Source organism: Aplidium turbinatum, chromosome 14 (genome assembly GCF_918807975.1).
Source record: "Aplidium turbinatum chromosome 14, kaAplTurb1.1, whole genome shotgun sequence".
In the NCBI taxonomy this organism is placed as follows: Eukaryota; Metazoa; Chordata; class Ascidiacea; order Aplousobranchia; family Polyclinidae; genus Aplidium; species Aplidium turbinatum.
The window spans coordinates 5,363,319-5,380,798 of record NC_137485.1 but is presented as its reverse complement, the minus strand read 5'-3'; the positions used below and the strand labels follow the sequence as shown (position 1 = coordinate 5,380,798).

Genomic DNA, 17,480 nt, shown 5'->3' with positions numbered 1-17,480 from the left:
TTAAATTATCGGGTACCGTAGCCTAATTATCATTGCCGTTTTAGGGTTAGGGGTTAGAGGTTAGGAACTCACCGAATCAGACTCACCGAATCGGACTCACCGAATCGGACTCACCGAATAGTAGCAGACCCGAATAGGGTAATAGCCGAATCGGACTAGCCCAATCGGACTAGCCCAATCGGACTAGCCGAATAGTAGCAGACCCAGTAGAAGTAGGGGATTGCTCACTCAAAAATAAGGTGGACAACTGGAGGGTCATAATATTATGACAAAATTTGGTGAAACTGCAGCTTAAGGTCTACCGCCATATGTCGCATACCCAGGTGCAGCGTATGTGATCTGCCTGCATGTGTACAAAGTGTGTATTGCCAAAACAAATGCATGAAAATATGTGATATCATGTTTATGTAATGCTATACTAGTCATAATAATGCAGCAATAGATTTCACACTACAGTAGTAACAGTAGTTAGCCTCACATTGCAGTAGCAAGGTTCGGCCGATGTTCTAGCATTCTAAACCTTACGCAAAATACATAGCATTTTATTTGATAAAAATAAATTTACACAAACGCAAAGAAAACTTTTTGCAGTTCTGCCAATTTCTAAGTTTCACAATGACCCTACAGCCGTCCATATCGTAAAAAAAATCAATAAAGCGAGTCGTCCCGGTATTCCACTGCCCCTAGCCTAGGGGCGCCAGAACGATTTTTGACTGAGGAGGCAGGATTATGAAAAAAGAGCACTTTTGTTGCTGAAAAACCAATTTTTTGTTTAATTTTAAAGATAAGATATAGCAATAACGCTCATCTATCAGCTCACTATCGAGTAATGATACAAGTGTCCGGTATGCAAAGAAGGACATCATGCTATGTTATAATGATGCAACCTACTGTATTGCAGAATTTTGTGCCGTGAATAACTGAATATTATTTTCAGGCAAAAATGAAAGATTAGGCTATAATTAGGCTAAAAGCGAATAGCAGAAATTGTTATATTGCACAATGTGCAGTAGTTTACATGACCTAAAAAGGGCACCATTGCCTCTTTATCTACAGAAAAATTGAGGGCAGGGGTGCATCCTCCCTCTTGCCCCCCGCTTTTGGCGCCCTTGGCCTAGCCTACACGCATTCGAAACAAAACTACGACTCTGGGAAAGTCAACTGGAAAATGTAAATTATGCTCTCTTTGCTACACTGCAGAAGAACAAACCTATGAGCAATACGTTATTTGTTTCTATGATACAACACATTTTCATCCCGCTATGGTGACATTCGTTCTCTTGAAAGCGACATTAAAGTATTAAGTCCTACTCCATCTGATACACAGATGGATACAATGCAGAAACGAGCTATAATTGAAATTTCACGCCGAGAGTGTATCACTGCATGTGTGTTTTTTTTTCTAACAATGATGTGAAATCAAACGTTATTGAGTCTCTGCTTCATTTTCTTCTAGAATTGGACAATGTCAAATTAGATTGCATTCAAAACCCATTTGCAATGCTAAAACAAAGTAGACTGCCAAATACCTCTTTCCTAACTCTTAGGAAGAACTTGCTGGTGTAATTATAAAAAAGGACATCTATATATAATTATATATACAAAGAAGGACATCATGCTATGTTATAATGATGTAACCTACTGTGTTGCAGAATTTTGTGCCGTGAATAACTGAATATTATTTTTATGGCAAAAATGAAAGATCAGGGTAAAAGCGAATAGCAGAAATTGTTATATTGCACAATGTGCAGTAGTTTACATGACTTTAAAAGAGCACCACACTGCAAAAGAACAAACCTACGAGCAATACGTCACTTGTTTCTATGATACAACACATTTTCATCCCGCTATAGCAGAGGTTCTTAACCGGGGGTAAATTTACCCTCAGGGGGTAAATTTATTGAATCATAAATTAAAGCAAACTTCAATTTTTCAGTAATTAAAAAACTGGTAGTGTTGCACTCGAAAGTTTAGAGACGACTACGGTACCAAAGCGGTTATAATTCTGAAAAAATGGATAGGCCTAACTTCTTTCAGCAAAATAATATATCCTGGAATCATGTGGGGTCACTTTGCACAGACGGTGCCCCTTCTATGCTCGGTGCTACGTCTGGCTTTACAACTGTGGTGAAAAAACGCGTACCGAGCATCATTTCTACACACTGTGCCGTTCATCTACATGCACTAGCAAGTAAAACCTTCCAGAATATTTGAAAACAGTATTGAAGCATGTGGTTGAATGTGGTGGTTGAATTGGGGTGTATGGGGGTTTGTGTGAAAGGTAGCACCTCTAGTTCTTCCATTTTCTCATATGAGAGCAATGGTAACATTGGTCCTTCATATAAACCCTAAGTCTCATTTATGGCTCCACGAAGTTGGTAATGCACACCAACGGCCACACCCTGGTAACGGCATAATGCTGGCTAAACTAAATGAGGCGCATGTTAGAACAGCTTTAACATGGTAGGGAAGTCAATCCCTTTAAGTGCATAAAGTCTAGAATGGCTGAAAAGGCAGAAGAACCATAAATAGTCAATGGCTTGGAAGGCATGATAGCAAAACGATGTGACCCGTTTAGGCACACTTTTGACGTTTAGAGTACAGTGGCTGGTCACCTTGGAAAAGATTGGAGCCTTACCAAGTATATATTCCATAGTAAACAATGCTAGCTATTAAAACGAAAATGAGTCATGGAGACTGATCAGGGCCCCCTGCTGTGAAGTCCCCTAAAAGCTACAGGGAAGGAGAAACCTCTTCTATGTGCACAGCTGCTCGTGATGATGGCTTATGCCCAAATCCCTCTGGAAGGCATAAGTCTGATGGTAGACTGCTGAATACTAGAAAAAGGGCACTCAAAATAGGAACATGGAATGTAAGAACCCTTTATAAAGCAGGTCGATACGAAAATTTAAAACAAGAGATGTCGGTCATGAACTTTGATTTAATTGGGATAAGTGAAACTAGATGGATAGGTGATGGTAAAGTGACAGAAGATAGATTTGTTTTTGTATATTCAGGAGGAGAACAGCATATGTACGGCGTCGGTATGATAATGAAAAAAGAAATAGCTAACTCAGTCATTGGATATTCGCCAATTTCTAACAGAGTTATGATGATTAAATTGTCTGCAGCACCATTTAATGTAAATATATTACAAATCTATGCATCAACCCAAGAACATACCGATGAAGAAGTTGAGTTGTTTTATGAGTCAATAAAGGATGTACTTAAATATACTAAAAGTGGAGAAGTTAATATAGTAATGGGCGATTTTAATGCAATAGTGGGTGATCATCATGAATATCCCACAACTGGTCGTTATGGATTTGGCAATTTAAATGAACGTGGAAGAAGGTTGCTGGAATTTTGTAAACTTAATGATTTAGTAATAGCGAACACTCTTTTTCAACATCCTGCTAGGCGGTTGTATACATGGCAAAGTCCAGGTTATCAATTTCGGAATCAAATTGACTATGTTATGATAAACCAGAGGTTCAGAAATGCAGTAAGACAAGTTAAAACGTATCCAGGATGTGACATAATGTCTGACCACAATCCAGTTGTTATGAAAATCCAAATAAAGCTAAAAAGAGTGAAAAGAACAAATATGTCAGAACATACCGACATGAACATGCTTAAAAATGAACAATATCGAGAGAAATTCAGTATTACAGTAAACAATAAATTTAAATTTGAATTATTACAGCAAACAGAAATTCCTCAAGTAATTACACAAGAAACTATAGATAGAAGTTGGAATGAAATTAAAGAAACCTTAAATGATGCAGCTACTAACATTCTACCATCAAAGAGGAAAAATATTAAACAGCCTTGGATTACTGAGAAGATACTTGACTTAATGCAACAGAGAAAGAAAAACAAATTCAATAATCACAAGAAATATAAAGCTTTAAATAAGGAAATATCCCAGTTATGCAAAGATGCTAAACAAAGGTGGTGGGAAAATCAATGCAGTGAAATAGAACATCTAGAAGCATCTCATAAGTCACTTGAATTACACAATAAAGTTAAACAGCTAACATGTTTGAAAAAAGTTGAACAAGCAAACAGCTGCATCATGGATAGTGGAGGAAAAATGTTATTTCAGGAAGAGGATATAAAGAGTAGATGGGAAGAGTATGTAACAGAATTATATGATGATGATAGAACATGTATGGCATGCCTGAAATTACCAATAATGAAGGAGAAGAAATATTGATATCTGAAGTTGAGAAAGCCATTCAAGATCTGAAATGTAATAAAGCTGCAGGAAAGGATAACATTTATCCAGAAATGCTAAAAGCACTCAATGGCATAAGTTTAAAACGCATACACAAATTATGTAATGAAATATATATGACTGGATTTATACCTAAAGAAATGAATGAAACTGTTTTTGTCAGACTACCAAAGAAATCCAAAGCAAAGAACTGCAGTGACTTTAGAACATTAAGTTTGATCAGTCATGTACTGAAAATTTTGTTGAGAATAATTTTATTAAGAAATCGAAAATCTATTGAGAATGAGGTTAGCATGACTCAAAGTGGATTTATAACTGGTAAAGGAACACGAGAGGGTATACTTAACTTCAGAACAATTTGTGAGAGTTACAATGCAGTAAATAAAGATGTATATGCATGTTTTATTGATTATGAGAAAGCATTTGATAGAGTTAACCATGAGAAACTGATTCATTGTTTGTCCAATATTGGTATGAATGGCAAAGACTTACGTCTTATTATCAATTTGTACTGGAATCAAAAAGCATTTATTCGCATGGAAAAAGATTTGTCTAAAGGAATTGATATCAAGCGTGGAGTACGCCAAGGATGTGTACTTTCTCCATGTCTTTTTAATTTATATACAGAAATGATTTTTCGATCCATTGATGATATGAGAGGAGTAAAAGTTGGTGGCGTAAACATAACAAATTTACGCTATGCTGATGATACTGTTCTTTTGGCTGAATCACAAGAAGATCTTCAAGAAATATTGGACAATGTTAACTCAATTGGTAAAGAATTTAATATGAAAATTAACGCTAAAAAGACCAAATCAATGATAATCTCAAAATCACCAGACACTTCAGTACTCCAAATTATAATTGACAACGAAATTATACAAAAAGTAAAATCTTTTTCATATCTTGGTCATTTAATAACTGAAGATGGGAGGTGTGATCATGAAATTCTTAGACGGATAGAAATTGCAAGAACTACATTTGGAAAAATGAAAAATATTTTAACCAATCAACGTTTAAATTTATCAACTCGTCTCAGGATATTAAAATGCTATATTTGGTCGACCCTATTATACAATTCCGAAACTTGGACAATGTCACAAAAAATGGAGAAACGGATCGATGCCTTCGAGCTCTGGACATACAGGCGAATGTTAAAAATTTCATGGAAACAAAAGATCACTAACGATGAAGTACTCTCCAAATTCAATTCAAGCAAAATGCTCTTACAAACAGTCAAAAGAAGAAAATTGAAGTATTTCGGACACACAATCAGGCAAAATTCATTACAAAGATCATTAATAGAAGGGAAGATAAACGGTAAAAGAAGTAAAGGCAGACCAAGAATGATTTGGACAACAAACATCACAAAATGGACAAAATTAACTTATGAATGTGCAGTACGCACAGCTCATGGTCGAGAACAATGGCGCATTGTATCCAACCCTCCATACGAGGAAGGAACAAAATGATGATGATGATGGTTGAATGTGTGAATTTTATCAGGGCACATGCTCTTAATCATCTTCTTTTCAAAGTGGCTTATGATCAGATGGGATCAGAAGCCTACACTCTGTTCTCCTTTATCACACCAAAGTTCGGTGGCTCTCTAGGGGTCTTGTTTTGTCTCGAGTTTTCGAACTACATGGTGAAATCGAGATTTTTTCTTCGAGAACGCAAATCCCCGTTAAGTAAGCACTTTGGCGACAATAAATTTATTGATACATTGGCTTACTTGACAAACATTTTTTCAAGTTTGAACCAGCTCAATATGCAAATGCAAGGAAAAATTGTTACCATTATAATATATATATTGTATATTACATTACATATATGTAAATGATAAAATTGAGAGCTTTCAGACAAAATTAGATCTGTGAAGTAGAAGAGTTTAAAAAGGAATTTACCCAAATTTTCCAACATTTGATGATTAAAAAGTCGCAACGAGATTTCTGACCTTGAAGTCGAATTATGCCAGCACCTTGTCGCCTTAAAAAAGAACTTTTCGAAGGTGAAAGTTTTAACAGTACTGCTCTTTAGATAACTCATCCCTTCGAAGCGAAGTTAGAAAGTGTTACTGACGATGATCTTTACAAAGATGAATTGATTGATCTTCAATGTGCAACAAAGCATTGTTCCGTCGTCAAGCAATCAGAAGCAGAAACTGCAAAAATTGCAGGTCACAGACAAAGAAGTCTGATAAGCGTGATGCCTCCCCTGAGCATGTGCCCTTGTTAGGGCAGGTATATTTTAACACCGTAAAGGAAGGCATCAAGCTGCTACAGCTAAATGTAGAAGGTCTAACATCAGCATTGTTCCAAATTCTTATCATGCAATGGTGACTATTCCAAGTTTTGGTGTGGATTAGTCGAAGAGTTTCCTACGCTGACTAAGCATGCATTTGAAGTTATTATACCTTTTCCAACTACTATCTGCGTGAAGCATGGTTGACTGGATATGATGACATCACAAGGAACCACCAAAACGGTGGGGGTAAATTTTACTTTTTTCATTTAGCAAGGGGTAAACAAGACAAAAAAGGTTAAAAACACCTGCGCTATGGTGACATTCGTTCTCTCGAAAGCGACATTAAAGTTTAAGTCCTACTCCATCTGATGCACAGATGGATACAATGCAGAAATGAGCTAAAATTGAAATTTCACGCCAAGAGTGCTTCACTGCTTGACTTCTATAAAATTTCTTGAGTGGACACAATATCCCAACTTGATTAATCATGCCAAAAAAGGGGTCATTATTTGGCAGCATTTACGCATGTAAAAACCTATTTTCGTCAATGAAACTCACCAAGAACAACTTGAGAACAACATTTTTAGACGACCACTTGCAAGATGTCATGCTTCTTTCCTTATCCAACTTACGGCTTGAACTTCAAAAACTTTCAAATCAAAACAACTGCAAAATCTCACATTAATGTTGTTCTAGCAATAAATGTATGTTATATTTTGTGATTTTGTTAACGAAATCAGGACTTAATCTGATTAAATCTTATAATTCGAAAGTTTTGACAACTTTATAAAAAAAGTGATTTGTTAATGGAAAATGTGAGCTACGGCCCGCCAAGACTTTGTAAAATTTTGGTTTTGGCCCTCGGTTAGAAAAAGGTTGCTGACCCTGTTATATGACGATTAGCAATACAAAACATTCAAAAATATCACAAGTGATAATCTATATTCATAGTAACAAGGTAGTATACAAAGTAATTTCAACCAAACAAAACAATCTCTTAATATCCATTCACCAAAAACAAAGGAATAGCAGACAAATAGTTAACATAATAATAAATACATCATAACAAATACAGGGTGCGGCATAAGCCCTTGGACATATTTTGTAAATTAATTATAGTAGGTTTTAATCTGTTTACCTCGTTGTTATTGTTCGATATGGAATGTAATAAACCCTATCTTTCAGATTTCATTACTTGGGGTGATAAAATTTAATTGAACTTAATAGTATGAAGGCTAAACGTGAAGCCATTATTGAACTCCAACGCGCTGGAAAGACAAACTCTGAGATTGTAAAGCTGATTAAAGCTCCCAGATCAACAGTTTATCACACTGTGAAGAGATTTGAGGAACTTGGAAATGCTGCAGATCGACCTTGAAATGGAAGACCACGAACTGCTAGCACTCCAAAGCTCGTCAAAGCTGTCAAAGCTCGTGTTAGGCGCAACCCAAAGAGATCCATGAGGGGAATGGCTCATGACATGGATGTGAGTGAAAAAACCACGAGAAGAATTGTTAAAACTGAGTTGAAGTTGTCGTCTCTCAAAATGCAAACCTGCCAGCACCTCACGGATCTCCAAAAGGAAAAACGATTGACTCGAGCGAAGATTCTCCTTAACAAACTGAAAGATGGTACGCACACAGATGAAACAGTGAACACAAATTCTTACATCGAGTTGACTTTGACTCTGGCACTTCAAGAGGCCAAGAAACACTTCAAGGAGAGGCCTTTCACATTCCAGCAAGATGGAGCACCATTACACACGTCAAACAAAACCCAGAAATGGTGTAAGGACAATTTCCCAAGTTTTTGGAGCAAGCAACTTTGGCCCCCATCATCACCAGATTTGAACCCCATGGATTTTTCCGTTTGGTCCATTTTGGAGGCAAATGCGTGTGCTTCGTCTCATGGGTCTGTGGATGCTCTGAAACGCTCCTTGGAAAAAGCATGGCTCAAAATACCCCAGGAAACCCTGTGTAACGCTGCTAAGAGTTTCTACAAGAGACTTGAACTTGTTATTCAGGCGAGAGGAGGTCATATTGAATGAAATTTTGTAAATATGTTGCCAACTGTCTTCTCTAATACATGTTAAAACTTTATCTTGTTTCATTAACTTTTAAAAGAATTATTCAATTTTTAAGTCGTCCAAGGACTTTTGCCGCACCCTGTACATCACATTCCTATAACATTCCTCCAGAGTGTTTCTCCATCTTCTGACTATTCAAATTGCTAACACATGGAACCACTTTTTCACATAGGCCGACATCACATTTTGGCTTTTCACCAGTGTCAATTCGCATATGCCGTTTCAGGTTACTGACCTATGCAAACGATTTCGCACACACGTCACATTTCTATGGCTTATCACCAGTGTGAATTCGCATATGCCGTTTCAGGTTACTGACCTGTGCAAACGATTTCGCACACACGTCACATTTATATGGCTTATCACCAGTGTGAATTCGCATATGTCGTTTCAGGTGACTGGCCTGTGAAAACGACTTCTCACATACATTACATTTATATGGCTTTTCACCAGTGTGAACTTGCGTATGACTTTTCAGGCTAGCGACCCGTGCAAACGATTTCTTACACACGTCACATTTATATGGCTTTTCACCAGTGTGAATTCGCATATGACATTTCAGGTGACTGACCTGTGCAAACGATTTCTCGCACACGTCACATTTATATGGCTTTTCACCAGTGTGAATTTGCATATGGCTTTTCAGGTGACTGACCTGTGAAAACGATTTCTCACACACGTCACATTTATATGGCTTATTACCAGTGTGAATTCGCATATGATCTTTCAGGTGACTGACCAGTGCAAACGATTTCGCACACACATCACATTTATATGGCTTTTCACCAGTATGAATTTGCACATGACCTTTCAGGTGACTGACCTGTGAAAACGATTTCTCACACAGGTCACATTTATATGGCTTTTCACCAGTGTGAATTCGTATATGACCTTTCAGGTGACTGACCTGTGCAAACGATTTCTCACACAAGTCACATTTATATGGCTTTTCACCAGTGTGAATTCGCATATGACGTTTCAGGTCACCGACCTGTGCAAATGATTTCGCACACATGTCACATTTATATGGCTTTTCACCAGTGTGAATTCGCATATGACCTTTCAGGTCACCGACCTGTGCAAATGATTTCTCACACAGGTCACATTTATATGGCTTTTCACCAGTGTGAATTCGCATATGACGTTTCAGGTTACCGACGAGGGCAAATGATTTCTCACACATGTCACATTTATATGGCTTTTCACCAGTGTGAATCTTATTATGCCGAATTAAACTACTACGTTGTGGAAATGATTTTTCACACAAATCACAATTGTATGGCTTTTCACTAGTGTGACTTCTCTCATGAATTTTCAATTTCATCACTTGTTCTTGATTATTGATTCCATATGGTTCACAATCTTCAAGTGCTTCAAGCTTTACCAGAATTGCTTCACTTTGATTCATGGTAAAAAGGTGAAGTGAAGGGTTGATTTGAATTAGTGGTACATTAGTGATGGTTGACCAAACAAAAGACTTATATACAAAGTATGAAAAACATTGCAGGATAAACAGCCTATAACCTGAAACACAAGTAACAAACTGTGAAAAATTCAATATTGGTAAACAGTGCGAATACTCGAAAACTTATCTCCAAAAATATTGCAAGTTAAATTCTATATCCATAAAAGCACAAACCATGCGCACAAAAGTGACATCTTGAAAAGTAATAATTATTACACAAACTTTTAACGAAAGCACAGTCTTTTATTTCCATGTTACACAAACTAATATGAAACATAGTTGAACTATAGCTGATGGAGCTTCAAATGATTAACTTAAGAGAAGATTTTACACACATCACAGACGAAAGCTTTTTCACAAGAATGAAACGTCAACTTGTGGGTTTTTTTTGCTAACAATGATGTGAAATCAAACGTTATCGAGTCTCTGCTTCATTTTCTTCCAGAATGGACAATGCCAAATTAGATTGCATTCAAAACCATTTGCAATGCTAAAACAAAGTAGACTGCCAAATACCTCTTTCCTAACTCTTAGGAAGAACTTGCTGGTGTAATTTCTGACTCTAAGTTGCGGCTTGAAGTTTCTGGAGAGAGAGAAATAACTTTATTTGCCAATCAGATTCTATAATAGTATGATACACAATAAGCTTACATCACAATAACAAACAGTTCATGAACATGGAGGAACGCATAAGTACGCTCAGTGTTAACAAATTCAATCTGATTAACCAGGAGCAGGGAAAGACCGTTTGGTCGTCTAGTCAGCTGCTCCCAACTGGTCATTAATGCAAACATAAATGGATTAAAGAAAGCACTCGAATTGGCGAATGGCATTAAACAATGAACGGCAATAAGTCAGTGTTTGATATCTAGTCAACTTAAACAGCGTAATTGTTTGTTGAGGTAGGCTAAGTTGCTTTTCATGTAGGCAACTGGTTTGTCGTCATTTTCAAATAATGTAATTTTAGTTTATCACTGAAGGCTTTGACGTTGGAAAGTGTGGGACTTCATTCCATACAATTGAGGCTAGAGCTTGACTTCTTCGTTTCAACTCTTGGCAAAAATAGTTATTCTGTTGAGATCTTGTGCTATGGTAGTGTATTTCTCTTTGAGTTTGAAAGTACAGTATCCAGTAAAAATTGTTGGCAGATGTTCACTTTTGTACTTAAACATAATTTTTGCAATTTCATGTTTATAGACGAGGTTTACAGGTAGTACACAACACTTCTGATAGAGCGAAGCTGCAGTAGTTGTTCGTTCGCTAAATGTTATGGCTCGCATAAACATTTATTGGCTCGCATAAACATGGATTCCATTCGGACTGAAAAATGCAGTACCCTGTTTCCAACGGGTTATAAGCGATATTATTTCCACATACAAATGCAAAGGAACCTACGCTTACCTCGATGACGTCACCATATGTGGCAATACGCGCGAGGAACACGACGAAAATTTGAAGACGTTTTTGGATGCAGCCAAAGAATGTAGGTTAACCTTAAATGAAGAGAAATGTGTTTATGGTACAGAGACCACAACATTGTTGGGGTACTGCATATCACATGGAGTAATGAAACCAGACCCTGACCGTGTTACACCTGTCCTTTTCATGCCAATCCCAACAAGCCCGTAACAGCTCCAGCGCATGGTGGGAATGTTCGCCTACCATGCACAATGGGCACAGGGGTACTCCGAAAAAATTAAACCTTTAGTTGCGGCACGAAGATTTCCACTCGATGACGAAACACTGCAAGCAATCAAGACATTAAAAGAGGATCTCTCAGCAGCTGCACTTGGAGTTATTGATGAGCAGCTTCCTTTCGTGCTAGAAACTGATGCCTCAGACAATGCTATCTCAGCAACCCTAAACCAAGGTCGCCCTGTGGCCTTCTTCTCAAGAATGCTCAATAAGAATGAACGTCATCAGTCCAGTGTTGACAAGGAGGCCTTAGCCATTGTGGAGGCTGTACGGAAATGGTCGTATTTCCTGGCAGGTAGACATTTTACCATAATTACGGATCAAAGGTCAGTAACATTCATGTACAACTCAAAGAACTATGGTAAAATCAAGAATGACAAAATTTGCGTTGGCGCATGAGTCTTGGCGAATATGATTTTGACATAGTATACCGTGCTGGACACTGTAACGCTGCCCCCGATGCACTTTCTCGGGTTTATTGCGCCACTACACATAGCAACGCCTTGCATAAACTTCACGATTCATAATGCCATCCTGGCGGTACTCGTTTGTACCATTTTGTTCGGGCAAAAAATTTACCATATACTCTCGATGAAGTTCGTAACGTTGTACAAAGTTGTAGTATATGTGCCGAAGTAAAACCTAAATTTTACAGGCCTCCTCCAGCGCAAGTTATAACAGCTACACAACCGTTCGAACGTATAAGTTTAGATTTTAAGGGTCCCTTGCCATCCTCAACTAAAAATCGATTTGTACTGACAATTGTTGATGAATTTTCACACTTTCCATTTTCGTTTCCTTGTCGCAGTACGGATGCACAATCTGTAATTTCTTGTTTGAACAAATTGTTCTTTATGTTTGGAATGCCTGCCCATGTTCATTCCGATATTGGCTCTGCATTCCTCTCGCGTGAACACATCACTTACTTGCATAGCAGAGGAATTGCGTGTAGCCGCACATCTCTATACAATGCTCCTGGTAATGGTCAGTGTGAGCGGTATAATGGGATCATATGGTCTGCAGTAAAACTTGCTTTGAAATCACGTAAACTTGATATCGCAGTGGGAACTTGTATTGTCTGATGCTTTGCATTCAGTTTGGTCACTGTTGTGTACTGCTACAAATGAAACACCTCACGAACGGCTATTTTCATTTAAACATCGCTCATCCTTTGGTGTTTCCGTGCCTACGTGGTTGAGTACTCCTGGCAATGTGTATTTGAAGTCTCATAGTTGCTCTACTAAATACGATCCACTTGTTGAGGAAGTGGAGCTTGTTCATGCCACTCCAAACTATGCCCACATTCGATTCCCAACAGGGAGGGAAACAACAGTATAGCTCAGAGATATTGCACCGATAGGGCAGTCTTCATGTGAGCAGAATGTTTCGATGGACGCAGAACTGCCAGAGACGGCGGACTCATTGCAGAGACATGACATTGATGTTCCTGCTGAAATTTCACGTGATATTCCTGATAATTGTGATAATACTGATCGTGATCTTGACGTTTCACATGAATCTAATGTACCTTCTCCTGTTGATCCTCTCCGACTCCTCCAACTACCTTAAGGATATCCACGCGTATAAGAAAACCTGTAGATCGTTATGAATGTGTTCCATACGTTTGAACTGTTTGTGCATAAACCTGTTTGCAAATGTTTATGGTAATATTTTTAGGAGGATGAATGTGATGAGAGGAACAACTCTTGTTACAGTTTCTGCCTTGAGCATCAACTCCTTTCCTTGCCGTTTGCTGTTCACGACTTCTGCTAAAAGCAAACGTGCTAATTTAGTTTCTCTCTCTTTTGTTGTAAACGCTCTTTCAGTTAGTGTTGTCAGCTGTGAAGATGGTTGTGGTTTGGTGTAAGCTATACGTAAAGAGTATCAAATTGTATTGTAGTTTATGTTTTCAGATGTTTCGTTTTAAGTGAATAAAGCCTTATGATAGGTTAATCTTGAGTCTACTTTATAAAACAATGTTGCAGGATCCAAAAAAACAAACCTGAAACACAAGTAGGCTACCAAATGGAAATAGGAAAGGTTCAATAATGGTTAATAGTGAGAATATTCATTATCAAAACAATCACAGGTTGCAGTCTATATTCACGAAAGCAAGGTTGTTGGCATATTGTTGAAGCTGAAACAACGTTTTAAATCAAAAATAAGTCAAAAAATTCTTATTCAGTTTAAATACATTATTCTTATTCAAAAGTTCATTCTTATTCATTTCATCAGCAGTTCGATAGCTTCGTCGAAACTTGCTTCCATTGTTGTTTGGCGCCTTTACTTTGTGGATCCGCAGTTAAGAGTCTATGCTAGGGCACAAGTCTTTTAAATCCATACTTTACTAAGCAATATAGACTGTAGTGCAACATCAACATTTCCTCAATTAGACGTCTAATTTGCTAATAAGAAAGTTATCTTGCAAACTAAAGTAAATAACAGAATCAAAACAGCAAGGAAACTCAAAACAAACCAAAGGCAATGTGACAAAAAATCAGAAAACACAAATATATATTGCTTAAAGCAATATCAAGTCATGGTGTAGTTTGAAATTCAATCAAAGATTAATTATTGTCGGGTTAGAACGTGTCAGGGATATCTATAACTACGGGATTGGAAACTCTATCCAGTGCTATACATCAGTAGGGTCATCACATACTACGATTACAGAGAGATTAACAAAACAAAATACCGACTAAAAGATACACAAAATTCGATTTTACAATAATAATACAAAATGTACACTCACAGTAAAACTTAATTGATTATAAAAGTACATTTACGCTGCTAGAAAAAAAACGATGAATCCAAAAAATGAATGAATACAACGAGTCCAAAAACCGCCTACTCTTGTTCTTTAGCATTTTGCGTGCTGCAAATCGGATCAGAAGTAAACGAGGAGTGTTCAGCAATCAGTGAAATATGCTGTTGTATCATCAACTTGTTCACAGACCAATCTAGTACGAAACTAATCCGTTTACGATGTCATCAGAGCTAAAACCAATAGTCATTCTGGAAATTTTTTAAGCCGCAAACAAAATACAACATGACTGCACTAATGGAATACAAACAAATAAACAAACCAGGCAAGCGTAGACCTTACAATTTACAGCAGGTGAATTGATTGTTACACTTTTGGTTGTTCGTTTAGCCTAATACTTGCTGCCCTTTGAGGTCAATTTATGTGATTACTTATCACAGCAGCGCACAAAGAAAAGTGACCCTACTGGTGTATAAAATGGTTTTCAGTTCCACAGAGTTTCCAATCCCGTAGTTATAGATATCCCTGGAACGTGTTCTCAATAAGTTCAAAAAATACCACAAACGACTCCTGTCCAGAAACACAGGAAACAAATCACGACAAGTTATAGGCTACAGGGGTCGACAACCTACGGCCCGCCAAGGAAAATCATCCGGCCCGCCGCCGCTTTACAAATTATAGTAGCCTGTTAATTATATGACCTGCCTACAGGGCCTCTGAGAGAAATTTTCACTAGGGGTACTGTACGAAGAGTCATTCCGGCCCCCCTCTCACTCCGGGCTCCCTTTGTCAAAACGCGTGATGTTTGCTTACGCGTATTGCACACCATACAACATTTTACTGCAGAATTGGACATCTGTGCGCAACAATAGCATCAGGCTGCAATAAAACTATTATTTAATGTTTTGTGTTGTGCGTATCATGTGATCTGTCCCTCGCCAATTTGTGTAGGCTATCCTGCATCGGAATGGCCCGTTTTGGTGAGTCCGATTTGGTGAGTCTTATCCCTATTCAGTGATTTTTTTTAATTTTTTTTTTTAAATTATCGGGTACAGTAGCTTAATTATCATTGCCGTTTTAGGGTTAGGGGTAAAGGGTTAGAGGTTAGGAACACACCGAATAGTAGCAGACCCATCCTGTATTGAATTCGGGTCAGTTGTTGATGGTGCTGTTGAGAGGTGTCGCTTGTACAGCTTTAAAATGTAAAATTTTCAAATTCATTCATTTATATATTTCTCTAAGATATAGCCTATAATTATTCCCCGCTAACGTTACTGAGTGTTATATGTATCTGGTAGCCTGCAACAAGTCAAGCTCTCTACTAAGGCTTAAATATAAGGGTCTGCTACTATTCGGCTAGTCCGATTTGGCTAGTTCCCTATTCGGCTACAATCCAATTCGGCTAGTTCCCTATTCGGCAACAGTCTTTTTCTGCCATGATAAAGTAACATCAACATAGAGTCTAACGAAGGAAATAACCAATAGAATCCCAGGTCATGTAACACTGAAACCCAGGTTTATTCTAAACTGCCACTTAGGTTGTAACTTTATCTTTTATGTCAAACTCTATTTGGCAACTGTCTTTTTTTCGTTGACACGTTTTCGCTTAGACTTTATCTAATTAACCTCTATTGTTAATCATGAAAAATGTTATTTTGATGTAAAATACTTATTTTGAACGAACCCAGACAACAAAATTTGTCATTTTTACATTGATTCAACGTCTGCAGATGTTAAATCAATGTAAAAGTGACGGATTTTTCCGTCAGGGAAGGCACTCAAAGATAAACACTGGATAAAATGCAAGAATGCAAAAGAAACGATATTGTGGAATAAATACAAAATACTCTAAATAAACAGAAAAATCGGACATACATTTCTCTGTTATCATTTTTAATATAAAAATTTCTTTTGTGGTCCCTTTGTCTGGAACAAATCCAAACTGTGCTGTTGAAATTTTCGATTTTAGTTTTGGTCTCAATCTCATCATCATGATTCGGAGTAAGATCTTTGTTAGATGATTCACAAGGCTAATTGTTCTGTGGAGTGAGCATTCTGTTGCTCCGGTTTTCTTTGGTAAAGTTATGAATATAGAACGTACCATATCACTAGAGATGTATTTGGTGTCATATATATGATTTAAGATCTCAGTGGTTAGGTCTAAACACCACTCATCTAAAGCTTCGATTATTTCAACTATAAAAGAAACGATATTGTGGAATAAAATACAAAATTCTCTAAATAAACAGAAAGCGTCGTTTGATTTAGAATTTTGTAATAGTTGCGGATTCTAATATATTCTAAGTTTGCATACAGACAGTGACGTAGGATACATGTCGATTTTATGTGAGCAAACATTTCAATTTAATAGTTCAAACATTTTCCGCTAAATTTCATTTTAATTTATTTTTCTTTGTTGGAATGCAATAGAAACGATATTTTGGAATAAAATACAAAATACAATTTGTCACAATCAATGTGCAAGGCCTTGCGTCGGGCTGCTTGTATCATGATCGAGCGTGCTGTTTTGATTGTAAAATTCTTATGCTATAGGTTATCATCGGTCATTGTCCTGAAGTAACCTCTGATTACGAAATCTGTATTATGTAACGTGTATTCTAGATCATTCAATTGCTACGTGCAGATCTAGAATCTTCTTTAAACTTGCTTGTTTACGCTCAGTGCAACGTGACAGAACGATGAGTTCGTGTGATGCAATATTACATAACCTTCTCGAAGTTGCTGGACCGAACGACCCTCTATAAATAGTGGTGTAATTTGCGTAATTGTTTATGAGTTGATGAATTATTATGATGAGTTGATTATTATGATGAGTTGGTGATGAGAGATCATTGTTGTAGTAGTAGCAGTTGTTAATAGACGCAAAGATTATTGTTGATCGAGAGTTGAAGTATTGAATACGAGTAAAGCAAAGTTGATGCTAATATAATTTCTGATTGAAATTAGAATCGTATGAGAAGCT

General features: G+C 37.3%; 1 protein-coding gene across 1 annotated transcript in view; it reads right to left on the bottom strand.

Moving 5' to 3' along the window:
* Nucleotides 1-17,480, bottom strand: part of LOC145782833 (uncharacterized) — a 113,197-nt gene that overhangs the window by 21,125 nt on the left and 74,592 nt on the right. The window contains 4 exon segments of the mRNA XM_082594599.1: nt 8,893-9,970; nt 10,690-10,812; nt 11,440-11,531; nt 13,262-13,326. Of these exon segments, the coding sequence (XP_082450725.1) occupies nt 8,893-9,970; nt 10,690-10,812; nt 11,440-11,531; nt 13,262-13,326 (1,358 nt within the window).